Source organism: Acomys minous (assembly GCF_964271855.1).
Source record: "Acomys minous genome assembly, chromosome: 15".
NCBI lineage: Eukaryota > Metazoa > Chordata > Mammalia > Rodentia > Muridae > Acomys > Acomys minous.
This window is the reverse complement of record NC_140497.1, coordinates 100,585,677-100,613,043: the sequence shown is the minus strand read 5'-3', so window position 1 is coordinate 100,613,043 and position 27,367 is coordinate 100,585,677. Positions and strand designations below refer to the sequence as shown.

At 52.6% G+C, this 27,367-nt stretch overlaps 1 protein-coding gene across 4 annotated transcripts in view; it reads right to left on the bottom strand.

The window, feature by feature from the left end:
* Positions 1 to 23,683, bottom strand: part of NWD1 (NACHT and WD repeat domain containing 1) — a 75,312-nt gene extending 51,629 nt beyond the window's left edge. Inside the window, exons 1-5 of one of the 4 annotated variants that reach the window (XM_084759099.1) lie at positions 23,252 to 23,683; positions 15,969 to 16,054; positions 12,139 to 12,255; positions 6,832 to 7,129; positions 2,192 to 3,461 (exon numbers count right to left, since the gene is read on the bottom strand). In XM_084759099.1, coding sequence (XP_084615225.1) covers positions 2,192 to 3,461; positions 6,832 to 7,129; positions 12,139 to 12,255; positions 15,969 to 16,052 — 1,769 coding nt within the window. In that variant the 5' untranslated portion in view covers positions 16,053 to 16,054; positions 23,252 to 23,683. Of the gene's footprint in view, positions 1 to 2,191; positions 3,462 to 6,831; positions 7,130 to 9,839; positions 10,068 to 12,138; positions 12,256 to 15,968; positions 16,198 to 23,251 lie in introns of those variants that run through there. The other 3 variants (XM_084759100.1, XM_084759098.1, XM_084759101.1) reach the window with 3 other exon arrangements.
* Between the last annotated feature and the right edge of the window lie 3,684 nt (positions 23,684 to 27,367).

Genomic DNA, 27,367 nt, shown 5'->3' with positions numbered 1-27,367 from the left:
TGTACTGGAGAGGTGGCTCAGTGGTTATGAACGCTTGCTACTCCTGCAGAGGACCTGAGTTTGTTTTCCAGCGCCCACAACTGCCTGTAATGCCAGACCTGCAGATCTGACGCCCCCTTCTGGCCTCTGAGGGGCCTGCATTTATGTACACAGCCCCTACTTCCTGGACACATGCATTCACATAAATAAAATAAACAAAACTGAGCTGGGTTTGGTGGCACACACCTTTAATCTCAGCCACCAAGAGGCAGAGGCAGGAGGATCTCTGTGATTTTGAGGCCAGTCAGAGCTGCACAGAGAGGAGAGACCCTGTCTCAAAAGACAAAACCCAGAAGAGATAAGAAAGCAGTGCAGCCAGGAATGGTGGCGCATGCCTTTAATCCCAGCACTCGGGAGGCAGAGGCAGGCGGATCTCTGTGAGTTCCAGGCCAGCCTGGTCTACAAAGCGAGTCTAGGACACAAGGCCACACTGAGAAACCTTGTCTCAAAAAACAAAACAAAACAAAAACCAAACAAACAAAAAAGAAAACAAAACAAAAAAGCAGCGCAGTACCAGAGCTTAAAATATCACACATCATGTCAACAGTAGGCAGTAAAGGCCCTGATGGAGATTGGCGGCCCCTGTAATAAAATATCCTGAGCGCAGCTGGGGAAAGGCTGCTGGGCACAGCCACAGGCACCAGCAGAGAGGACTAACGCGCTGCACCATGTCACCTGCTCACTGCTTGTCCTCAGCTGGCTCTCCTCCCTCCCACACAGTCCAGGGCCCAGCCAGGTTCTAGTCAGTACCTCCCACTTCATCGAACAATCAAGGCACCGCCTACAGACAGACAGACAGACAGACAGACAGACAGACACACACACACACACACACACACACACACACACATATACACACACACGAACACAGCCCTACCAGATGCAGACAATGCCTCCCTAAGACTTTCCTCTCAGGAGACTCCCTGGGACAAGGTTGACCACACAGCCTGAGGTGACAAAGGCCACATGCAACAAAGTGACCAGCAACATCGCGGGACAAGTGTGCCACTCTCTTTTCTCATCCAACGGAGTTTGAAGTCTTAGCCAGAGCCACAAGACAATGAAAAGAAGCCAGGCGGACATGATTCTATACCTAAAGGACTCTGAGACCCCAGCGGAAAACTCTCAGCTGATGGACAAGTACAAAGCCCACACACAGGTGGGGCCTGGGTGCAACCATGTGCCTCACCTACCAAACCTCCACAAAGCCCGGGCTCTGTGCAACTCTCCGCAGACAGGAAGGAAGATGGCACGTGTGGTTCGGTGGAGAGAGAACCCATTCTAGGAGCATCAGAACCTTAGGGGAATCTGCAGCATCCATGCAAAAGGCTGTGTGTGTGTGTGTGTGTGTGTGTGTGTGTGTGTGTGTGTGTGTGTGTGTCTATATGTGGCTCTGTGTATGTCTGTGTGTGTGCATGTGTGTCTATATGTGGCTGTGTATGGCTGTGTGTGGCTGTGTGTGTGTGTGTGTGTCTGTGTGTCTGTGTCTGTGTGTGGTTGTGTGTGTCTGTGTGTGTGTGCTTGTGTGTCTGTGTGTGTGTGTGCTTGTGTGTGTCTGTGTGTGTGGCTATGTATGGCTGTATGTGGCTCTGTAGATGTGTTTGGCACTGTGTGTGGCTATGTGTACCTGTGTGTGGTTGTGTGTGTGGCTGTATGTGTGTGTGGTTGTGTGTGTGGCTGTATGTGTGTGTGTATAGCTATGTGTGTGTGTAGCTATGTGTGGCTGTGTATGTATGGCTGTATGTGTGGCTATGTGTGGTTGTGTGTGGCTATATATGTAGTGTGTGTGGCTGTATGTATCTGTGTGTGTGTGTCTGTGTGTCTGTGTTATGTGTGGCTGTGTGAAGCTGTGTGAGGGTGTGTGTGTGTGACTGTGTGTGTGTCTATGTGTGTCTGTGTGTGTGGCTATAGCCCCAGCCACAGGAGTGTGCTGGGCTGACTGGTGTCATCCTAACTCCAGGCTCAGCAAGTGACCCTGTCTCCGTCTCACGGGAATACTGTGGAGAGTGAAAGAGCAGGAGACAAATGCTCTCTGGCCTTGGCTCCCGCACACACAGCACACATAGAACCGACAAAAAAAAGAGAGGGAGGGAGGGAGGGAGGGAGGGAAGCGGGGGAGGAAGGGGAGGAGGCCGGACAGAGGCAGCCTTACCTGGAGCACACAATGTAGCCCAGAACATGAGCCACCAGCAGCTGCCCGTGAGTCTCCTCCAGGCGGATGCAGAGCTGGTGTGTGGCTTCCTCGGCTGTGGTGGCCAAGGGCACCGGCACAGTAAAGGAGGCCCACTTCCGGGCCTCTTCGAAGGCCAGCCTCAGCCGCCCTGGGTGGCCGCACTCGGGGAGGCTGGCCCAGAGGACGTCCCTCTGACCCGGGCTCAGTGTCCTCCGTTCTGCAGCCAGGAGCAGCTGGATGAATTCCTGTCCCTGACTTCCAGACAAGGCCTTCACCTCCCAGTAGGCGCTGGGGTCTTTGAGGGTCTGTTGCAGGGTGTGTAACACCTGCTGGCCCGAGCATGTAGAGAGGATGAGGTGCACCCTTGGGGGACACTTGAGGGGCAGCCAGGAGACCCTTCGAGAATGGCACGTGGAATCCAGATCATCTACCGAGTCCAGAAGAAGCACCAGGGACTCGAAGTTTCTGCGGGACACAGTGTGCAGCAGCGTGCGGAAGAAGTGGCCCAGCCTGGAGTCGGCCTCCAGCACCTGGCTCGGGGGAAGTGGCAGGCCATATGCCAAGCACAGCTGGAAGGACACGCTCCGCAGGAGGCTGCGGGCATCCAGGCTCATCTTTGATGTCCCCAGAAGCCTCAGGACGGCCACTGTCTTGTGGCCAAGAAGCCCTGGGACCTGCTGGGCTAGCTTGCACATGAGGGATGTCTTCCCAATGCCCGGTGGTCCAAAGAGAATCAAGGGAGTGTGGGGCCGGCCCTCATCCTGCCTGAGCCGCTGCCCCAGCTGGGCCAGGAGCTCCTGGTGGCCACAGAAGATCCTGGTGGACTCCGTGCTCTGCCAGAGGTGGTGGCGGATCTCCTGGTAGAGCCAGCCCAGCTCCTGTCTGGCTGACTCCAGCTCTCGCAGCTGCTCCAGGACCTGATGGTTGGTCCTGGCCACAAACTGCTCGCTCAGCTCTTTCAGGTAGCGAGCGTGAGCCTTGTTCTTGGGGTTGACCAGGTCGCGGGCCCAGGGCAGGCGGTGGGTCTTCAGGGCTGCAGGCTGAGCATCCAGGATGCGCCCCTTAAGGCCACTGAGAAGAGTCTGGGCATCGGTGTCCAGGCAGCCATCCGCCAGCCGGTCCACCATCTTCTGAGAGCAATCGTCCAAGATGTGCTTACTGAGGTCCTGCACGTCTCTCAGGAAGACGGTGGCTCCCTGGTCCCCTCGCGCCGAGTTCAGGAGGCCCCTCTCGATTTCCCACTCAATGACTACAAAACAGAGCGAGCAAAGGGAGGCAGCATCAGGGTCACTGTGGCCAAGTTCAACAGATAGGACAGTCGCTTGGGCAGATTGCAAAGGCCCCACTTGGGATGTGTGCATGGTGACGGTGGTGAGTATTTGTGTACCGCACCTGTGCAGACCAGAGGCCAACCTCTGTCTGGCCAGGAGCCCAACGGCTGGCCAGCCTGCCGGGAACTGGGAGCTTCAGGTTCAAAAGAGACTTTGTCTCAATGGAATCAGGTAGACAGTGACAAATGACATCGCTGATGTCCCGCTCTGGCCTCCATTTGTGCACACTCACACAGTCACACGCACACCACACACACAACAGAAAAGTCCACGCTGGGCAGTGTGGGGCCTGCCTGCAATCCCAGCCCTCAGAAGGCCACGGTGAGGCCAGCCTGGGATACAAAACCATAACTGTTTTTTTTTTTACATGTATTTATTTAGTAAGGTAGTTGGGGTGCGGTGAGTGTGTGTGCCACCAAGTGTGTGTGGAGACGAGAAGACAGGTTTTAAACCTCAGTTCTCTCCTCCCACCACGTGGGGCCTGGGGATTGACCTCAGGTCATCAGGCTTGGTGGCAAGCACCTGTTGTGTCACCTCACTGGCTCGACCTACAAAGTTCCAAGCCCACCTGGAGTACACGGGGGAACTTTGCCTCAAAAGAAAAAAGAAAAGAAAAAATTTAAACCACACAGTGTGCGATCCCATCAATAAGAAATGTCCAGAATCCATAGGCGGCGGCAGCTGAGGGGCCTTCTGCAGCAGGCCTGGGGGAACAGGGCTGGCTGCTTGATAGGCACAGCCTCCTGTTAAGGTGATAGAATGTTCTGGAACTAGACCGAGGCAGCAGTGCACAGCATGATGAGTACTAAATGGCCCTCAACTGTTTGCCTTACAAATGGGATTTCAGCTCTGTGAGGAGCACCTCGATCAACAGCCAGCTCGGGCGAGAGTTAGCTGCCGCACTCCTCATGGGGAGCCGGCACTGAGGTCAGGAAACAGGTAACGAATGGATGCAACCGAGTGATGGGGACGCGGTGGCTGAGGAGGCAGAGGAGGGAGAAGGGATTTTACAGTTGGAGTCCTTTCTAACTAGGGGAGAGGAAAGGACTCCTGCTGTCTGGTGTGCTCCACCAATGAAACTTTTTTTTTTACACAAACACGGGCTGTACAGGTGTGGTGGCACACGCCTTTAATCCCTTTAATCTCAGGAGGCAGAGGCAGGTGGATCGCTGTGAGTTCGAGGCCAGCCTGGTATACAAAGCAAGTCCAGACAGCCAAGGCTACATAGAGAAACCCTGTCTTGAAAAAACCAAAACCAAACAAACAAACACGGGCTGTAGGCCTGGTTTGCTGCCGTCACCACAGCTGGCTGATCCCTGCGGCCGGCTGTGCTGTGCTGTAGGACAGATGGAAGCCATTATCTTTCAAAGACTTATCTTCACACAGCCCTGCCTGTCCTGGAACTGGCTCTGTACACCAGACTGGCCTCCAACTCACAGATCCACCTGTGTCCGCTGGGATTAAAGGCGGGTGCCACTACATCTGGGTTCTCCTTATTTTTTAATTATGTGCACATGTGTGTGGGTATGTGCCTGTGAGTCGGGGTGCAGAAGAGAAATGAACTCTGGAAGGGCAGCCAGCACTCCACTACTGAGCCATTTCCGCAGCAATACCCAGGACTCTTATTTTCTAGGAGCCTGAACTCCCACTGGCTTGTCTCAGGAGGCTCTTGTTATGAAGCAACAGTCAGATCTGAGGAGTTATTTTTGAAGGCTCTCTGGGCTCTGTGGAGGCTCCCAGCTCCACAGATGAAGGTGCCAGGCCTTTGGAGAACCTACATTCTAGTCAAGGACAGGAGTCACCCAAAGTCCTCTCCAAGGCAGGCACGGTGGCACAGATCTGTTACCTCAGCTGCTTGGGAGGCTGAGGCAGGAGGAACACAGTTCCAGGCAAGTCTGGGTGACTAATTAAAAAAAAAAAAACTGAGACAGAAGGAGCTGATGTCATCTGATGTCTACTTAATTGGGATGCCCCAATGTTAAGTTGAATTCTGCGTCTTAGCTGGGCGTGGTGGCCCACGCCTTTCATCCCTTGGGAGGCAGAGGCAGGCGGATCACTGTGAGTTCAAGGCCAGCCTGATCTACAAAGCGACTCCAGGACAGCCAAGGCTAACACAGAGAGACACTGTCTCGGAAAAAAAAATTCTACATCTTGACCCATGGTCAGCTGAATTCATTTATATGCACTCCTGGGCTGTGACTCGGTGGGAACAGTGGGAAGAGCGTTTGTCTGGCGCACAGGAAGCCTTGGGCTCCATCCCCAACACATCATATACCATGTGGTGATGCACACCTGCCATTTCAGTACTCTGGAGGCAGAGGATCAGAAGTTCAAGGTCATCCTTGCCTCCATAACAGGTTCAAGCCTAGCCTTGGCTCCATGAGATTCTATTAAAAAAAAAAAAGGTGTGATGCAAGGAAATCTTGAATTTTGCAGGCAAATGGATGGAATTAGAAAAAAAAAGGTGTGATGTCACCAGCCTTTAAATCCCAACACTCAGGAGGCAGGAGCAGGTAGATCTCTGAGTTCGAGGCCAGCCTGGTCTACAAAGTGAGTTCCAGGACAGCCAGGCCTACACAGAGAAACCCTGTCTCTAAACAAAACAAAACAAAACAAAAATCCTCCAAGAGACTCAGTGGGTGAAGAGTTTGTGAGGATCACAGTTGGTTTCCTCAGTGCTCACATAGAGGCTTGGTGAGGTGTCACCCACTGTAAGCTGGCACACTAGAAACGGAGGCAGGGGCTCTGGAGCTTAGTCAGTGAGCTCTGGGCTCTGTGTACAATCCAGAGACAACCAACAGGCCACACGTTTGCACACATACCCATATGCACCTGCGCGCACATGAGCACACACACACACACACGAGCACACACACACACACACACATCACTGAGCTTGAGAACCTCAGTTTGACTCCTGCAAATTGTCCTCTGACCTGCACATGTCTCTGAGGCTGGCACATACTCCCTAGGCAATAAACACATGCATATTTTAAAAATTGAATGCAGCCGGGCACGGTGGCATATGCCATTTGTTCCAGTACTCAGGAGGCAGAGGAAGGCTCATCTTTGAGTTCGAGGCCAACCTGGTCCACAAAGGGAGTTCCAGGACAGCCAGGGCTACACTGAAGAGGAACCCCATCTCAAAACAATAACAAAAATAAATAAATTGATGAATGAATGGACAGAAGGAAGGAAGGAGCATTCATCGCATTTGAGATCCGGGGGACATGTATTGCCCTGAGTGTCCTGTGTCACATGGACCCCTGGGCGTTTTCTGGGCCTCACCTGATCGATGGTAGCACATCCATTGCTCCTGGCTGATGAGGCCTCGCCTCCAGGCTTCCTGGGCTCCAATTCTCAGAACAGAGGTCAAGGTGGCCTCCTCAGGTCCTGGGGTCTCCACAGAGCCTGGAGGCTGCAGGACGTAGGTAGGAGGAACGGCGTTGTCGTCTCTCTGGAAGTGCCTGGCCACCAGCTCCAGCTCTCCAGGCCTGGAGGCCAGCTGAGCCCTCAGTGCCTCCCATTCCTTCTCCTCCATCCGCTGGGGAACCGGGCAGGGGCCATACTGGTCACCCAGGAGGGCCTGGCAGGGAGACAGACAGAGGCAAGACATGGGTTCAAATCTCACTTGACACCGAGCTCAGGGGCCGAGAAGGAAGCACACTGAGACCCTGAGCACCAGCCTGGTGGTGACATTATGGTGACTATTACACACAAAAGCAGTGGCAGGAGCTAGGTGTGGGGTGACCCCAGCACTCAGGGCTGGCCTGAGGCAGGAGGACCATGAGTTCTAGGCCAAGGTAGACAGCAAAGGAAGGCTGTCTCAGAGGAATAAAGAGTCACGCCAGGGTGGTGGCGCACGCCTTAATCCCAGCACTCGGGAGGCAGAGGCAGGCTGATCTCTGTGAGTTCAAGGCCAGCCTGGTCTACAAAGTGAGTCCAGGACAGCCAGGGCTACACAGAGAGACCCTGTCTAGAAACAAACAAACAAACAAACAAACAAAAGGAAGAGCCACAAACAAGATAGAGAGGGAAGGCAAGGCGAGATGAGGGGAGGGGAAAGGAAAAGAGGAAATGGAGAAAGAAGAACACACAGGAGGAGAGGTAGTCATTGAGGTAGGCTAATACGTGCACACACGTGCACCTGTGCGTGCGAGTGTGCATGTGCAGTGTGGGAGGCACACAGGAACGTGCGAAGGAAAACAGGTGAGTTTCTGGTATTTTGAGTCAAGGGTCTCATGTTGCTCAGGCTAGCTCTTGCCTCAGCCTCCTGAGCCTAACCCTAACCCTAACCCTAACCCTAACCCTAACCCTAACCCTAACCCTAACCCCTAACTTCTCTGGGACAGAGAAGCCCAGGCTACCCACCCTGGGCAGGAATCTGTGGTGACAGACTGACAGGCAGCTTCTCCAGGCTCCCTTGTGGCCTCAGGCTGGAGAAGGCCCAGCCAGCCTCACAGGGGAGGTTTGGGGCTAAATTCACAGAGCGAGTGCTCTGCCTGCTCAGGTTAGTGAGGTGCTGGGAGCCGCTACCCAGGGGGCCTTGATACTGGAGCCCCAAGAGGCCCAGCCTCTGAAAGAGGACCATGGGGAGCCTGTGGCCGGCTAATGAGTTATTTACCATGGAACCGTCTCTCCAGGGCACCCGCATGGGTCTGATTTTCATGGAAAGTCCCCCTAACAAGAGTGACAGTGACAGACAGACTGGGGGGGGGGGGAGTCGGTAGAGCTCAGCTGTGGTGCCAGCACTGACCATGTGGCTGTGGAGGGAGCCCAGTTGATGTGTCTCCCACGCTGCTGGAACCCCCTGAGCTTTCCCCAGCCTGTAATGTGGGCTGAGAGTCAGCTCCCTACTCCCAGGTGTCTCCTAGTTGCCCCCCCCCTGAAAGCTTTTACTGTTTAGGGGCTTGTTTATCTTTATGCTTAGGAATATTTCCCAATCCCCATTTAAAAAACATTTTTCAGGGCTGGCGAGATGGCTCTGTGGGTAAAGGCATTTGCCACCCAGCCAGATGGCCTAAGTTTAATCCCTAGAACAAACATGGTGGAAGTTTCCAGAAAAGTGACTCCTGCAGGTTGCTCTCTGACCTCCACATGCACACCAAGGCCTACGCCCCACCCCTATAAATAAATAAAAAATAAAGAACTACCCAGAAGTGGACAGGCTGGGAACACATGCTTGCCATCCCCGGACTTCAGAGGTGACAGCAGGAGAGCTGAGTTAAGGATGAGCTTTAGCTGGATAGTGAGTTTGAGGCCAGCCTGGGCTACCTGAGACCCCTTCTCAAAGGGAAAAACAAGCCCGGTAAGGTGGTGCACCCCTGTAATGCCAGCACTGGGGGAGGCAGAGGCAGGCAGATCTCTGTGAGTTCGAGGCCAGCCTGGTCTACCAAGTGAGTCTAGGACAGCCAAACCTGTCTCAAAAAAAAAAAAAAAAAAAGGAAAGGTAAAACCCAGTTCTCCTTTGCAAAATCAATGGTTGTCAGGTCTTTGGGAAATTCAACTTAAGAACATGGAAAAAGAACTGAGAAGGGGAGTTACAAACATAAGGGCATGTTTATCGCACATGCGTGTGTGTGTGTGTGTGTGTGTGTGTGTGTGTGTGTGTCCTTTGCATATGGAGGCCGAAGGTTCACACTGTGACTTCTAGTCTTCCCTCTAATTTATTAATTTTTTCAAGTGTATTTACATGTGTGGGTGTGTGCTACTGTGACTGCAGTGCCCACAGAGGCCAGAAGAGGGCATCAGATCCCCTGGAGCTGGAGTTACAGCCTTTGTAAGCTGCCAGATGTGGGTGCTGGGTCCTCTGCGATTACCACACAGGCTGAGCTGTAATCCTAACTGTCCACACTTTGTCTTTTGTGACAGCTTCTCTCTTAGGGAACCCAAAGCTCCTCAACTGCCTAGACTAGCTGTCAGTGAGGTCAGGCATCCATCTGCCTTTGCCCCGGGTGCTCAGGATCTGAACTCAGGTCCTCACGGCTACACACCACACTTTACACACTGAGCCTTCCTCCCAGCCTGAGAAATAATTTAAAATGACAACAATTAAAACATACAAGTAGTCGTATGCAAAGAGGAGGGCAGGACACAATTTGAAAACACCAAATGCACTGTAGTTAAAAGATAAGACATGGCCAGGCATGGTGGTACACACCTTTAATCCTAGCACTGTGAGTCCAAGGCCAGCCTGGTCTATAAAGCAAGCTCCAGGACAGCCAAGGCCAGGAGAGAGACCCTGTCTCAAAAACACAAAGGCTAACACATCGGCAGAGGCAGACCTCAGCCCTTGCCTGGTTTTGGTGTCTGCCTATCATGCTGCCTCTGTTGACATCCGACTCATGAGCTGTGAATGGAGCATCTCTATCAACACCCTCCCTGAGAGGCTCAGGAACATCACGGAAGAGGGGGCAGAAGGGCGCTGTCTTCTGGACATGAGGAATGAGTTCACAACAGCTGTGGTGACCAACACGTTGTCAGGACAGGGAGTTCTGGGGCCCCACCCCTATCTGAGGACCTGGTGCCTGCGAGGGGAGAGAGAGTCACTTGTTTCAAGTTGGGGCAACTGGTAGGTTGCTCAGGTTCTGGGATGGCGGCAGACACCGGTATCCATCTGGGCAGCACTAACTGGGCTCAGTGGATTTACTTTTAAAAAGAGAAGAAGGCCAGGTGGCACACCTTTAATCCCAGCACTCGGGAGGCAGAGGCAGGTGGATCGCTGTGAGTTTAAAGCCAGCCTGGTCTACAAAGTGAGTCTAGGATAGCCAAGGCTACACAGAGAAACCCTGTCTCCAAAAACCAAAAACCAACCAACCAACCAAACAATATATTCTTTTAAAAAACACTTGTGGATTCAAACAGTCCTCCTGCTTCCCACATAGTTGAAATGACAGACTATGGATGGAGGTGCAGGCCACCTTCTTCTGTTTTGTTCTTTTAGGGAGACTTACTCTCTGAGGTGGCGCTAGCTTATAGAACATTTGGGAACTCTGGGTGGCTGCTATTCCATGCTGTCAACATTCACCATGGCCAAGGTAATGTGAATAGTGCTGTACAGGGTCTGTGGTTTTTGCCATGGACAGAGAGGTTTTTTACTCATGTGTGAGTCTGTGAGTGGGTATGTGCACACAAGTGCAGTGCTGTGAGAGGCCAGAAGAGGGCATCAGATCCCCAGGAAGTAGAGTTATGGCAGCTGTGCACTGCCAGACATTCTGGGAGATGAACTATTGTCCTAGGCAAGAGCTGTACAGCATCTTAATGCCTGAATCTGGGGGTGTTCGCCTTGTTTATTTTGTTTTGTTTCCAAACACTCTCGCTGGGCAATGGTGGCGCAGGCATTTAGTCCCAGCACTCAGGAGGCAGAGGCAGGTGGATCGCTGTGAGTTTGAGGCCAGCCTGGTCTACAAAGTGAGTCCAAGACAGTCAAGGCTACACAGAGAAACCCTGTCTCGGAAAAAACAAAACAAAACAAAAAACAAAAACCAGAGTCTCACCATGAGGCTCTGTCCGTTCAGGAACTCACTCTGTAGACCAGGCTGATATAAAACTCACAGAGATCCTCCTGCCTCTGCCTCTGCCTCTGAAGTGCTGGGACTAAAGGTGTGTGCCGCCACTGACAGCTTGTTTTATATTTTTAATTTTCGTATTTGAGGGAGGGTCTGGAATGATCTTTCGGCCTCCACCTCCTGAGTGCTGGAGTTGCAGGCCTACACCTCTACGTTATCACCTGGCTTGGGATTAATTTGGTGATAGAGGAGGCGCAGGTGAGAGTGGGTGGACAGATACCCTGTTCCAGACCAACAGAAACATGATGGCAGAGAAAACAAACTCCCAAGAATGCAAGCTTCTACCTTATTGTTTCCCAGAATCCCAAAATTTCACAGATGTAAAGTGGCCCAGGTTCGAAGGGTGGAAGGAGTTTCAGACCAAACTGGAAGATTCCCCCACGTCAGCATTATACTTTCCGGCCCACTTACTGCTGCACTTGATTACTAAGGCCTGGCACCCAGATACTTCTGAGGAGGACATACATACTGCTGCTGATTAGTGATGTCTGTCAAGGCCAGTGTATGGCGTTTGGGATGTTAGCTAAAGTGTACCCACTTCCCCCACTCTTCTGTTGGGATAGCCATCAGGGACCACATTCTGGTGATGGAAAAATGAATAAGGGCAGCTCCCGCTACCTCGCCACACTCCACGGATCCCGCCACACTCCAGCCACCCCGCCACACTCCAGCCGCCCCGCCACACCCCACCCACCCCGCCACACTCCAGCTACCCCCCCTCCACCTACCCCGCCACACCCCACCCACCCCGCCACACTCCAGCTACCCCGCCACACTCCACCCACCCCGCCACACTCCAGCTACCCCGCCACACTCCAGCTACCCCGCCACACTCCAGCTACCCCGCCACACTCCACCCACCCCGCCACACTCCACCCACCCCGCCACACTCCGGCTACCCCCCCACACCCCACCCACCCCCCCACACCCCAGCCACCCCGCCACACCCCACCCACCCCGCCACACCCCACCCACCCCGCCACACCCCAGCTACCCCGCCACACTCCACCTACCCCGCCATACTCACCACAAAAGCTGGTCCTATGGATGTTTTCTGGCAACGGTCAAGTTCTTCCAAGCAGAGTTCTGTGGTCAGGTGCTCAGTGGCCTCTGTGTTCGGAATACCCCACCTCAGATCAACGGCCTGGGGATCAGAATGGTGAGGTTTCTGTGAGCACTTTGCTCTTCAGTTTCTTTGAAGAATAGTGCCTTCCAAGCAGCTTTGGCAGCATGTCTCTCCTAGCAGATTCCAGATCAGACAAATTTGGGGCTAGGGATGTCAGTGTAGTAGATTGCTTACTAGAACCCCAGTGAGGGCCTGGGGGCAGATGATTTGCATAATGCCCACAATCCCTAGATTTCATTCTACATCAGAATAAAAGAACAAAAGTGACCCTTCTTTAATCCCAGCACGTGGGAGGCAGAAACAGTCAGATCTCTGTGACTTTGAGGCCAATCTGGTCTACAGAGTGAGTCTAGGACAGCCAAGGCTACACAGAGAAATCCCGACTCAAAAACCCAAATAAATAAATAGGAAAAGAAAGCGGATCCTTGGTATAATTTGTTGGGATTCCGTTCTGGGACAAGCAACTGAGGTACTGTTTTAACCAAAGCGGGCGTGGCCTCCAGATTCTCCCAGCATCCCTTAGTCCCTACCCGATGCAAGACAAAGCTGGTACATCTCACCCTAGACCTTGAACTGTCCAGCCCAGGGGCAGGGAGTGTCCCCTCTCCCAGGGGCCCTTTATTATAATTCAGACATTTTGGTTCCCTTCTCTCTCTTTTTCTGCATCCCCCCCTTTCTCTCCCCCCTTCCCATCTCTTCCCCTCTCTGCATGTGCACTTTCTCTCTCTGCGACTAACCTCCACCTCCCTACCCCCACTTTTCTGTCTCCCCCTGCATGGTGACTTCCCGGGCCCTGTTCCTTGGGAACAGTGAACGCCCTGAGAACTGCCCCCCAATAAACCTGCACTTATATACTCTAATTTGGCTTGAACTGGCTCATTTTGTTGGTAGAAGAATATTTATTATGACAAAAGAAAGAGAGGCCGGGCATGGTGGCGCACGCCTTTAATCCCAGCACTCGGGAGGCAGAGGCAGGCGGATAGCTGTGAGTTCGAGGCCAGCCTGGTCTACAGAGTGAGTCCAGGACAGCCAAGGCTACACACACCTTGCCTCACAAACAAACAACAGAGAGAGACAGACCCACAATAAGGAGGCATCTTTGGGTGTCTTCCAGGATTCCCAGTTGTCTCTGAGGAGGTCAAGGTCACGAACTACAAGAAAAGTCCCCTGGGCTCCTGATGCTAAGGCAGGGGAGGGTTTTGAGTAAGCTCTGTCTGAGCTACACAAAGACAGGCAAGGAGAAGGAAAGAGACGAGAAGAGAAAAGAGAAGAAGAAAAGAAAGGTTTACTTAAAAAACAAGCTTGGAGGGCTGGAGGGCCACCTTAGTGCTTGGGAACTCTTGCTTTCAGAGCCCTCTGGGGAGTCCCTGAGCTTCACATATGAGAATAAGATCATGATACTTGATTATTAAATAAGCATGGGGGAGAAGGAAAGGGGGGAGGGGTACCCGAGAGAGAAGGGGGGAACATGAGTAACAGAGGAAGAAGAAGAAAGGGTACAGTAAGAAGTAGGAGAGAGCTCATCAAGGCTCTGTTCCTTTATATGGCCCCGGGCAGGCCACGCCCCCATGGCAGGTAAGCAATGACATCACAGGTAGGCAGACCGAAGCAGAAGCCTAACACAAAGCCCTCTCCTGGTCCCCACAGACACCTGCACACACATCACATGGATGACCACATGTGCACGCACACATAAATAAAAATAATAAATCTTAAAAAACAAAAAACCCGGCCTGGTAGGGCTGAGGCTGTGCCTGGGTTGGTAGAGTGCTTGCCTGGCACACACACAAAGGCCTTGGGCTTGCAGCCAGGCACTGCCTAGCAGGTGGAGATGGGGGCACAGCTTTTATCCCTGCACTTGGACGGTAGAGGCAGGAGGATCCGGACCTCAAGGCCATCCTAGCTACCTAGTGAGGTCAGAGTCACCTTGGACTTCAGGAGACCCTGTCTCAACAACAATTTGAAACATTTGGAGGAAATAAGCTGATTTTTTTTTTTTTTTTTTGCCTTGTTCCTTTTAAAAGGAGGGCATGTCCCAGCTTGTGGGGAGCATGCTTTGTGAGGGACTGAGCTGAGGACTGGCAGGAAGTGACCCAGCCAATTCTCCTTAGCAACCGCACATCAGGTCCACCTCTGCCCACTGGCAGGCAGGGAGGTGGGGGAAGCGGTGGGGGCAGGTGGCAGCCTGCAGGGCTGACCCTAAGAAGGCTGGAATGACAGGGAGACAAAGGGAGCTGGGAGCTGACTCCGCCTTTGTAAATTCTGTAGCACAGAAAGAAACGCGAATCCTGAGCAACTACAGGGAACTGATGGGAATTGAGAACTGAGAGGAGCGGCAGGGGAGAGGCCGTGAGGGCACAGCCTCCAGAGGCCCCCTCCCCCTCCCCACTAGTCATGTGCCTGAGCCATCTACCTGGGGCACCAGGAGGGTATTAAAGGAACAAGCTTATGCCAGGTGTGTGGTGGCATGCGCACCTGTAATCCCAGCACTTGGGAGGCAGAGGCAGGTGGATCATTGTGAGTTCCAGGCCAGCCTGGTCTACAGAGTGTGTCCAGGACAGCCAAGGCTACACAGAGGAACCTTGTTGGGGGCAGGGGTGGGGGTGGGGGGAGTGGAGACCAAAATAACAAAAATAAACAAACAAAAACAAAACAAAACAAGATTTCCTTTCTGTCTCTCTTTTGTTCTGGTGGTGCTGAGGACAGACTCCAGGGCCCCCACACCTGTGAGGCAAGTGCTCGACCACTGAGCTACATCCTCAAGTCCTGTTTATTTTATTTTACTTATTTATTTTGAGACAGCCTCTTCCTATGTGTCCCAGGCTGGTCTTGAACTCTGGGTTCCAGCAAGGTTCTGTTCCCGGCACCCACACGGCTGCTCACAACCATCTGTTGCTCCAGTTCCAGAGAACTGACGCCCTCTTTTGGCCTTCACAGGTACTGCACACAAGAGGTGCATAGACATGCATGCCAACACCCAGTCACAAAAAATAACATTAAATAAGTCTTGTTTAAAGAATGACTAGGACAGCAGGCCTGGTGGCATGTAAGCTGCACATGAGTGCAGACAGATAAACACTGGGAAACCAGCCATGTTGACCACACAGGATCACCTCCTCAGTGGAGGAGACGCATACTTATTTTCCCACCCAGAGAGCTGGAGCGGATGCTGCTAATGAGGTGGTGATCTTTGTGATCTATAGGGCCAGACCTCACCCAAGCCCCAGAAAGTTTAACCCAGACCCTCTCTCTCTAGACCTGTATCTTTAGGTTTTTTTCTCAGTCAATAGAACCCATCCCTAGGGGAAATGCCACCTGTGCTTTGCAGCCTGCTGACCTCCGTGCTATCCCACGCAGAGACTACACCGGACCCTAAACCCTTAAGCTACAGAACCCATCTTCATGGTAGAGGGCATATGTTATTTTGCAAATGTTTTTTTGTTTTGTTTTGTTTTGTTTTCAAGACAGGGTTTCCCTGTGTAGCCTTGACAGTCCTGGACTCGCTTTGCAGACCAGGTGGGCACACACCTTTAATCCCAGCACTCAGGAGGCAGAGGCAGGCAGATTGCTGTGAGTTCAAGGCCAGACTGATCTACAAAGCGAGTTCCATGACAGCAGGACACAGAGAAATCCCATCTCAGAAAAAAAGAAAACATTTTGAGTTTGAGACCCAAAGCTAAAGCTCCAAACAGATGGCAGGGGCGGCATGGTGTTCTAAGCGACGCACGTACCTCAAAAGTCAAGCCGTGCTGCTGGCAGAAGCTCTGCACCTCAGGGTAGGCCGTGCGCTGCAGGGCTTCTCGCTCTATGTCCATATCTGCAAGGCACAGCCGGGAGGGTGTTAGCAAGAACATTCCAGAAGTCTTCCATCCCACTACTGTGTTCTGTGTTTCATCAGACCCCTGCAAGGCTGGAGCCCTCCTAAATATCAAAAGGTACTGAGGAGGGAGGAGGGCGGGGAAGAGGAAGAGGGGGAGGGGGAGGAGGAGGAGGGAGATAAGGAGGAGGGAGATAAGGAGGAGGGGGAGGGAGAGGGGGAGGAGGGAGATAAGGAGGAGGGAGATAAGGAGGAGGGGGAGGGAGAGGGGGAGGAGGAAGATGGGGCCAGCAAGATGGCTCAGCAGTAGAATTTGCTGCCCAGCCTGCTACCTGCCCACAGGACAGAGAAACTGACTCTTAAGAGTTGTTCTTCCAGCTACACACACACACACACACACACACACACACACACACACACACACACATGCTATCCTGATGCACACATAACTCTCCCAGAAAAACCCAGAAAATTAATGAAACTTCAAATTCACATGGAGTCAAACCAGAGAAACCAAGCACCCTGGAGTCACCTGGAGTCACCTGTGTGAGCTCCAGGATATCACAGCCCAGGACACACTCAGTCTCAGGACAGCAGGATGAGCCCAGGCTAAGTTAGGGCAGCCACATAGAGTGCAGGCCTGCTGGGCGAAGGGCACTGGGAGACGGGCCTCTGGACCCAGCGTGTGCAAGTCTTTGTGCAGCTTTCCAGTCCCAAGCAGCTGTGTAAGTGTTGTATCTGTCCACCCTATCCAAAGGCAGCTATGTGATTCAGCCACATTTGCCTCATCGTATGCTTCTGGACCCAGCACACAGGAGGCCCTGGGTTTCACCCCTTGCACTGCAACAAAACAAGGGAAGCCACCAAATACAGCCAGGACGCTCAGCTGGCCACAAACCAGACAAACATGAAGGTCACAAGCAAGTGCATGCCGATCCACTCCAGGCTCTGCTTGGAATACAATGAAGGATTATTCTTGGTTCCTCTAAACATAGCGTGAACTAGCTATGTTTGTAGTGCTTGTGTTTTTATTAGGTATGTCTCCACCCCTGAGCCACACCCCCATCCCCTCACTGGGGGATCCTAGGCAGGGGCTCCACCCCTGAGCCACACCCCCATCCCCTCACTGGGGGATCCTAGGCAGGGGCTCCACCCCTGAGCCACGCCCCCAGCCCCTCACTGGGGGATCCTAGGCAGGGGCTCCACCCCTGAGCCACACCCCCATCCCCTCACTGGGGGATCCTAGGCAGGGGCTCCACCCCTGAGCCACGCCCCTATCCCCTCACTGGGGGATCCTAGGCAGGGGCTCCACCCCTGAGCCACGCCTCCAGCCCCTCACTGGGAGATTCTAGGCAGGGGCTCCACCCCTGAGCCACGCCCCCAGCCCCTCACTGGGGGATTGTAGGCAGGGGCTCCACCCCTGAGCCACGCCCCCAACCCCTCACTGGGGGATTGTAGGCAAGGGCTCCACCCCTGAGCCACGCCCCCAACCCCTCACTGGGGGATTCTAGGCAGGGGCTCCATCCCTGAGCCACGCCCCCAACCCCTCACTGGGGGATTGTAGGCAGGGGCTCCACCCCTGAGCCACGCCCCCAACCCCTCACTGGGGGATTGTAGGCAGGGGCTCCATCCCTGAGCCACGCCCCCAGCCCCTCACTGGGGGATTCTAGGCAGGGGCTCCACCCCTGAGCCACGCCCCCAACCCCTCACTGGGGGATTCTAGGCAGGGGCTCCACCCCTGAGCCACGCCCCAGCCCCTCACTGGGGGATCCTAGGCAGGGGCTCCACCCCTGAGCCACACCCCCAACCCCTCACTGGGGGATTCTAGGCAGGGGCTCCACCCCTGAGCCACACCCCAGCCCCTCACTGGGGGATTGTAGGCAGGGGCTCCACCCCTGAGCCACACCCCAGCCCATCACTGGGAGATTCTAGGCAGGGGTTCGATCCCTGAGCCAGGCCCCAGCCTTTCACTGGGGAGATTCTAGGCATGGTCCCCACTACAACCCAAAGTAACTGACTCAAAATACCTAGTTCGATTCTGACTTGGAAGCTGTCCAAGATGGGAGTCTGGGATTTGTCTCCTACATACTTGTCCCCTTCCCAATCTGTCTTATCAACCTCATAGGCTATTTGGATAGGCTCATAAAATACTTATCAGATAGTAAGTTCAGACCAGAGCCTTGCTAAGCATGTGGGGCACATCAAGAGAAAAGTGAAGTCTAAAATCAGGAGACTGAATGTGGCTCAGTGACAGTGCTGTGTGCTCAGTGACAGTGCCGCATGCTCAGTGACAGTGCTGTGTGCTCATGACAGTGCCGCATGCTCAGTGACAGTGCCGTGTGCTCAATGACAGTGCGGTGTGCTCAGTGACAGTGCTATGTGCTCAGTGACAGTGCTGCGTGCTCAGTGACAGTGCTGCGTGCTCATGACAGTGATGTGTGCTCAGTGACAGTGCTGCGTGCTCATGACAGTGCCGTGTGCTCTGCTCAGTGACAGTGCTGTGTACTTAGTGACAGTGCTGTGTGCTCAGTGACAGTGCAGTGTGCTCGGTGACAGTGTTGTGTGACTCACTCTGTAGACCAGGCTGGCCTTGAACTCACAGCGATCCCCTGCCTCTGCCTCCTGAGTGCTGGGCTTAAAGGTATGGGTCACCACACCGGCCCATGCAGTTTAACACGAAGAACAAAGTAATCATTGCCAGGACACAGCTGTCACAAAGCACACGGCTTGGTCAAGGGACACTGACACAGCATAAAGCACAGGGGTAATGGAGAGGGCTCATTGTGTGAAGGGGCTTGCCTTCAAGCCGGAAGACCCAAGTTCAATTCTTCAGACCCACCTGGTAAAAGGCGACAACTGGCGTTTGAAAGCTGTTTTCTGTGCTCGGCTCAATGCCCCTCCCCAAAATAAATATATGTATAAGGGCCAGGCATGGTGGCGCACACCTTTAATCCCAGCACTTGGGAGGCAGAGGCTGGTGGATCACTGTGAGTTTGAGGCCAGCCTGGTCTATAAAGTGAGTCCAGGACAGCCAAAGCAACACAGAGAGACCCTGTCTCAAAAAAAAAAAAAAACAAATAAATAAATTAATTAATTAATAAATATGTGTATAAAATAAGGGAGGGCCTTAGGCATAAAGTGCTTGCCTAACATCAACTGGGTTCAATCCCCAGAGCAAAAACATCAAAGAGATGAATAAATGAAAAAGAGATCTAGTCTGTAAGAAATAGTCAGGGGTGTGGCTCAGTGGGAGAGCATTTTCTGGGTGACATGAGGCCCCTTGACTGCAGACAAGTTCCCACCCCAGCACTTGTCAAGTGTGTGTGAGATGCTGGGTTCTCCCTCTAGCACCTGCCAAGCATACCAAGGCAAAACACAAAGAGTAGCTGGTTGGTGGCGCACTTGGGAGGCAGAGGCAGGCGGATCACTGTGAGTTCAAGGCCAGCCTGGTCTACAAAACAAATCCAGGACAGCCAGGGCTACACAGAGAAACCCTGTCTCAAACCACCCCCCAAAACAAAACAAAACAAAACAAAAACCCAAAAAACCCACAAAGAGTAGAGCGCACAGGACACCTCTCACTTACAACTGTGTTCAACTGTCCTTTATCTGATGGAGAAAGAAACACAGGGTCCAGGAGGAGCCTTGACAGTGGTTCCTACATGGGTCACAACCCATGCCATTCACACACATCTTTTGGAGGAGGACCCCATGAGGCATGGCCACCAACCATCAACAGTGGCTACCTGTCTCACGCTTCGGCCCCACCCTTACCTGAGACAGTAGAACTGATGAAAATGACCACAGCACTGCTGGCGGAAGGTGCTGGAAGGGAGCCTGCCTGACCCTGGAGAAGCCTCTGGCGAGTGCCAGGGCTGAGGGGCCCCACACTCATGCTTCCAGGCAGCTTCAGGAATTCTTCCCCAGGAAAGCGCCTGAGACCCGGGCGACTTCACACCAGAGGCTGAGGAGCCCTCCCGGGAGGCTGGCCAGGCACAGCCATCTGCAAGAGGGGTTGTAGCTCACACTCCGTGGCCTCTTGGTTGCTTGCTGCCTTGGTCACCTCCAGAGCTCCTGCAGGGATCTCTTGATGCTTGTCTGCAAGTGCTAATGGGATGTGGGACAGCAGCTTTCCCCAGTGTCACTGGATGTTGTTGCTTTCTTCAGGCTCCAGAAGTGCCTTCCAGCTTCTCACAGAAGCTTCAGTAGTCGCCATAGCAACCATGGTCTGCAGCACAGGGTGCTAGAGCCCAGGGACCAGACGCTCTTTCCAACACCTGCTCCCCTGGGGCCTCTGTGTAAGTTGAGCCTTAGCCCAGGTGTGCCAAGGGATGCTGGGAGGTCTGTGTAGCCCAGCACTGGGAAGAGACTCCACTCTGTCCCACCTTCTCTGCCTATCTCACAAGCCAGTGTTCAGGCACCCTGAAAGTTATGCAAGACAGTTGTCTTACCTGGAGCACTATGTCGCCCCAGAAGCATGGATGCCTGCAGACATTTATGGTTGTCAGAACACGGAGTGTGGGCTGGAGAGATGGCTCAATGGTTAAGAGCACTGACTGCTCTTCCAGAGGTCCTGAGTTCAACTCCCAGCAACCACATGGTGGCTCACAACCATCTATGTGATTGATGCGCACTGTATACATAATAAATAAATCTTTAAAAAAAAAAAAGAACAGAGTGATTGGAGGGCTGTGGGTGTGGCTCAGGGGTGGAGCCCCTGCCTAGGATCGCCCAGTGAGGTGCTGAGGGCGTGGCCTGCCTAGAATCCCCCAGTGACCATTGGTGTGGATGGCTCAGGTGTGGTCTGGTTTTTAGCATGCATACAATCCTATATCAGTAGTTCTGAATTTGTGGGTCATGACAGCTTTGGCAGTCCAAAGACCTTTTCACAGAATCGCCTAAGAGCACCAGAAAACAGAAATAGTTACATGATGGGGGTAGGGGGTGCTGGAGAGATGGCTCAGAGGTTAAGAGCACTGGCTTCTCTTCCAGAGGTCCTGAGTTCAATTTCCAGGAACCACAAGGTGTCTCACAACCATCTATAATGAGGTCTGGTGCCCTCTTCTGGACTGCAGGTGTACTTGCAGGAGAATACTATATTAAATAAACAAATAAATCTTTAAAAAAAAAAACCCACAAATATTCACATTACAATTCATGAAAGTAGCAAAAATACAGCTATGAAGTAGCAACAAAAAATGCGGTGGTGGCACACGCCTTTAATTCCAGCACTCAGGAGGCAGAGGCAGGTGGATCTCCATGAGTTCAAGGCCAGCCTGGTCTACAGAGGGAGTTCTAGGACAGCCAGAGCTACACAGATAAACCCTGTCTCAAAAAACCAAAACAAAAAAAACCCAACAACAACACATACACACACACACCATGAGAAACGGTACTAAAGGGTGTCAGCACGAGGAAGGTGGTGAACCACTGCCCCAGACTGACTCTCAGCGCAGATTGGGGGGTTAGGGAAGGAGAATGGAGTGGGAGGAGGGAGGGAAGGAACGCCCTGACAGCAGCTAACCCCCCCTAATTCTCAGTTATCCATCCCAGTGACCGGCATAGAATGGAGCCGTGTGTTCCCTCGCGTGGCAGCAGCGTCGGCTCCTCCGTTGTGTCCTTGGAGTGTCAGGCAGCACCATGAGTCAGTGGGAGCATGAATGTCAAATAGCCGTGGTGACAGGAGTGTGAGCTCAGCACTGAGAACACACGGATGGGCAAGGTACCGCTGTTGGAGTGAGTGCTTCATGGATAGACAGACAGACAGACAGATAGAGATAGATATACAGATAGATAGATAGATAAGCAGACAGACAGATGATAGATAGATAGACAGACCAATAGACAGACAGATAGATAGATGATGGATAGGTAGACAGACAGATAGATATATAGAGAGACAGATCAATAGATATACAGACAGACAGAGAGAGGTGCTGTATTATATTGTATATGTCATGTACATGAACTGTTAGCATGTGTTAAAGGAATGGCTTGGGTGCACACCTGTGATCCACGCACTCTAAAGGGTGAGGTAGGAAGGGCATAAGTCTCCCATCACCCTATCTGAGGGGGCTGGAGAGATGGCTCAATGGTTAAGAGCACTGGCTGCTCTTCTAGAGGACCTGGGTTCAATTCCCACCTGTAATTCCAGGTCCAGGGAATCCAGTACCCCCTTCTGGCTCCCCGGGACACTGCACACACATGGCACACAGACCTACATGTAGGCAAAACACCTATGCATGTAAAATGAAATAAATAAATTGCTAAAAAAAAAAAAATAGAAAAAGGGAGCCAGGAATGGTGGCCCATACCTTTAATCCCAGCACTCAGGGAGGCAGAGGCAGGCAGATCTCTGTGAGTTCGAGGCCAGCCTGGTCTACAAAGCGAGTCCAGGACAGCCAAGGCTACACAGAGAAACCCTGTCTCAAGAAACAAAAACAAACAAACAAACAAGACCAAAAGCTCCTCACTACCACCAAAGACCCCCAGCAAAAACCTCTGCAGATGTCTGTGCCTGCTGGAGGCAGGATCTCCGTGACTTAAGATTCTCCTGGCCTGGGGGCTGGAGAGATGGCTCAGTGGTTAAGAGCACTGTCTGCTCTTCCAAAGGACCCAGGTTCAAGTCCCAGCACCAAACTGGCATCCCACACCTATCTGTAACTAGCTCTAAAGGATCTGATATCTTCACGCTAGAGTACATAAAATAAATCTTGAAGAAGAAGAAGAAGAAGAAGAAGAAGAAGAAGAAGAAGAAGAAGAAGAAGAAGAAGAAGAAGATTATTATTCCCTGGCCCAAGCAGGACAGGGAGGCACTGGAGTGCTGGCCTAGCATGGCAGTTTATACTTGTGATCCCATGTGTCAGAAGGTGGAGGCAGGAGGATCAGGGGTTCAAGGCCAGTCTGGGCATGAGACTGTCTCACAGACACCAATGGGTGGGGGTGGGGCGGCACTCAGGATGTGCACGCTGGAGAAGCTGTTGCTCGGCACAGCCTTAGTCAACATCCTATGGAGGCCAGCCTGGGTTATAGGAGATGCTGCCTCGAAAAGGCAGAGGGTGGGAAACCAATTCTGTGCAACTCACATTCTTCCCATTCTGTTTCAGCTCAAATGTTTCCTCCGCTGAAGGTTCTCCACTTGATGGCCCCTGTGAACCGCCCGCTGTAGGGCCCCATCCCATAGTGTGTGGTACTCACCCTCGGCTCACCATGTTCAGTCTCTGTCGCCCGGGGAATGTGGATGCCACAGGTGCATGAGTCCTGGGAACCTGGGTCAGCATGCCTCGCCCACAGTAGGGGCTTGTTGAAAAATCTGAGCCTCAGCTGCGCGGTGGTGGTGCACGCCTTTAATCCCAGCACTTGAGAGGCAGAGGCAGGTGGATCGCTGTGAGTTCGAGGCCAGCCTGGTCTACAAAGTGAGTCCAGGACAGCCAAGGCTACACAGGGAAACCCTGTCTCAAAAAACAAACAAACAAATGAAAAAGAAAAAAGAAAGATCTGAGCCTCAGTGGGTCCTTGGGCAGCCACCCATTATTTTAGCTCCTGTATGTTACTGCAGACACATCAGACACATCAGCAAGAGTTGAGTGTCCTCTGCGAGCCTGTTCCAGGCTCTCCCTCCTGCTGGCAATGCAGGGCATCAACTTGGAAATCTCTGAGAGAAGCAAGTAAAAGAAGGAAGTTCCCTGGGCCCACAGCCACTACGAAAACGAGGCTCTGCTTCTCCTGGTAACTTTTGTCTTGGGTATTTTTTGGTCACAGAGCTGAGTTCTCCCAGCAACTGGGATAAAGGAGAGGAACTGGCTGCGGCAAAGCCTGGGCTGGGCTCCTGGCCAGTGCCGGTGGTTAACTGTTGGGTGCCAGGCTTGGAGGCTCACAGCGTCTACTGTGGGGGTTGCAGGATACTAGCTGGTCTGCATCTTGCACCAGCACCGTGAGGGGAGGCTGTGATCCCATCCCAGAGCTGTCCGGGCCAGAGGGAAGGTCAGAAGTTAAGAGCAATTGTTGCTCGTCTTGAGGACCTGAGTTTGGTGCCCAGCGCCCACATTGCATGTGTCTCATGATCAGGTGACATCCATCATCACCTTCAGGAACCTCTGCAGTGTGGGTTCTGGAGGTCTCAAACTCAAGTTGTCAGGTCTCACTATGGGGAGGGGTGGCATCTGGAGCTGGGATAGTCTTTGCTGAGCCGTGCAGGGCGTGGAATAGTGAGGTTTCCATTGCTTCGATGAAACGTCATGGCCAAAAAAGCAACTTGGGGAGGAAAGGGTTTATTTTAGCTTATACCTCCAGGTCACAGTCCATCGCTGAGGGAACTCAAGGCAGGAGCTGAGGCAGAGGCCGTGGAGGGGCGCTGCTCACTGGCTTGCTCCGCCCCCCCCGCCCCCCCCCCGCCCCCCCCCCCCCCCCCCCCCCCCCCCGCTTTGCTCAGCCTGCTTCTTTAGACATCCCAGGATCACCTGCTCAGCGGAGGCCCCACCCATAGTGAGCTGGGCCCTCCCACAGCAATGGCTGACTAAGGAAATACAGCTGTTTAGCCAGACTTAAGGCCCCCTCAGCAGGAGGGAAATCAAACCTAGCCAGCTATCAGAGCTAGTGAGGTCAGGGACATTAGGAAAGAGTCTGCCACTTGGCTAGCCCGGTGTGATTTGTTACTGAATCCAGCATCCTTAGATCTGCAGATGAGCGCAGCCCCCCCCCAATCCCTGTCACTGGAGTCCAGGCCCAGTGGACACACGCACATCACAGCTCCCTGAGCATCTGCGGCTTAGAGAGCATCTGCGTAGAAGGGTCGGGTGGGAAGGTTTAAGCGCCAGGACAGCAGGAAGTCGGCTGTGAAACAGTCTCCCTAGAAATGGCTGCATAAACAAGACCGGGACAGTGGCAGTGCCAGTGATATGCTAATCTGGAACAGAGAGAACATTTCATGGCGTCTCACCCTTAGACAAAGAACTACAGGCAACTAAGGACAGCTGAGAGAGGGAGCATTAGCCTCTCCCAGGGATGGGGACCCTCATTGGTTGTCCAGTGCAGCGTAGTCGGCTCAGAAACCATATACACACAAACACAAACCAGGCTCAACAGGTTGTTTATATATGTGATGTGTTCACACGCATCTGTATGTAACAATATTAATCAAAGAAAAGGCAGTGTTAGACAGTGGTGGCGTGGGCCTTTTAAATTTTTTTTTGAAACAGGGTTTCTCTGTGTAACCCTGGCTGCCGTGGAATTCGCTCTATAGATCAGGCTGGGCGCAAACTCAGAGATCCGCCTGCCTCTGTCTCCCAAGTCCTGGAGTTAAAGGCGCATGAACGTATTTTGGCTGTATATGCCTGAGAAGGGGTCATGTAGCTGGGCTGGCCTTGAATTTTTCCTCCTGCCTCTTGCCTTGCAGCGGCGTGGCGGGCGAGTAGCATGTGGGGAGCCAACGCGGGGTTCTCACAGTGGCTTACCTATGCACTAGGCTCTAGGGGATTTCTGGGCGTCTTTGGGCATCTCCTGCAAGCCTAACACATCCTGACCTTGTGGGAGAGGCATCCAGGCTGAGTGACATCAAGGCGCAGGGATCCAGGCTGAGTGACATCAATACGCAGTCCTCGCTGAGCAGGAACGCGGGCGGCCAGTCTCCGGCGGGGCAGCGGCGCCCTCTGGGGGTGAGTCTGGGAATTGTGCGCGAATGGGCGCAGCTCCAGTCCCAGAGGCCACTGAAGAGACTACACTTGCTCACACATTTGAGGGGATGACAGGTTTCTGCTGCCCCCAGAAAACTAAAGGCCGAGTGTGGTGGCGCACGCCTTTATTCCCAGGAGGCAGAAGCAAGTGGATCGCTGTGAGCTCGAGGCAAGCCTGGTCTACAAAGTGAGTCCTGGACAAGCAGGGCTACACAGAGAAACCCTGTCTGGAAAAACAGAAACAAAACAACACAACAAACAAGTATATATATATATATATATAAAAGGTGTGTGCCACTACTCCCGGCTCAGAAATACTTTTATATGCATTTATTTTCTTCTTTCATTCCATGAAAATGATAAAATAAACCAGGATTCAACTTTATTTTTTAATAAGTGGGCATGGCCACGCATGGTGGTGCACACCTTTAATCCCAGCACTCGGGAGGCAGAGGCAGGTGGATCACTGTGAGTTCGAGGCCAGCCTGGTCTACAGAGTCCAGGACAGCCAAGGCTACATAGAGAAACTCTGTCTTGAAAAAACAAACCAAACCAAAACCAAAATAAACAAATAAACAAGAACACACTAGCTGCTCTTGTAGAGGACCTGGGTTCAATCCCCGGCACCAGCGTGGTGGTTCTCATCCGAAACTGCAGCTCCAAGGGATCAGATGCCCTTTTCTGGCCTCCTGCATGTAACAGTGCACAGACACACAAGTGGGCAAAATACACATTTAATTTTTTGTTTTGTTTTTGGAGACAGTGTTTCTCTGTACAGTCTTGGCTGTCCTATACTTGCTTTGTAGACAAAGCTGGCCTAGAACTCCCAGTGATCCACCTGCCTCTCTGCCTCCTGAGTGCTGGGATTAAAGGCGTGCACCACCACACCCGGCCAACATTTAAATTTTTTAAAAGATTTATTTATTTATTATGTATACACTGCTCTGCCCACATGTACTCCTGTATGCCAGAAGAGGACATGAGATCACATTCTAGATGGTTGTGAGCCACCATGTGGTTGCTGGGAATTGAAGTCAGGACCTCTGGAAGAGCAGCCAGTGCTTTTTTTGTTTGTTTGTTTGTTTTTGGTTTTTCGAAAAAGGGTTTCTCTGTGTAGCCTTGACTGTCCTGGTCTTGCTTTGTAGAGCAGGCTGGCCTCGAACTCACAATGATCCACCTGCCTCTGCCTCCCAAGTGCTGGGGTTAAAGGCGTGCGCCACCAACGCCCAGCAAGCAGCCAGTGCTCTGTACCATCTCTCCCACCCCTAATTACATTTTTTAAAAGATTTACTTATTTATTATTTTGTATACAGTGTTCTGTCTTCATGTATGCCTGCCTCAGATCACATTATAGATGGTTGTGAGCCACCACGTGGTTTCTGGGACTTGAACTCAGGACCTTTGGAAGAACAGTGAAGCAATCAGTGCTCTTAGCCTCTGAGCCATCTCTCCAGCCCCCATTTAAATTTTTTTTTTTTTAAAGAAAGAAAAATGGATCACTCTCCAGTTACTTACTTGCTGGGCAGGGCTTAGTAACCATAGGACATAGTGTCTTTTAAAAAGATATCTGCAGCTGGGCCTGGTGGCGCACACCTTTAATCTCAGCATTCAGGAGGCAGAGGCAGGTGGATCTCTGTGAGTT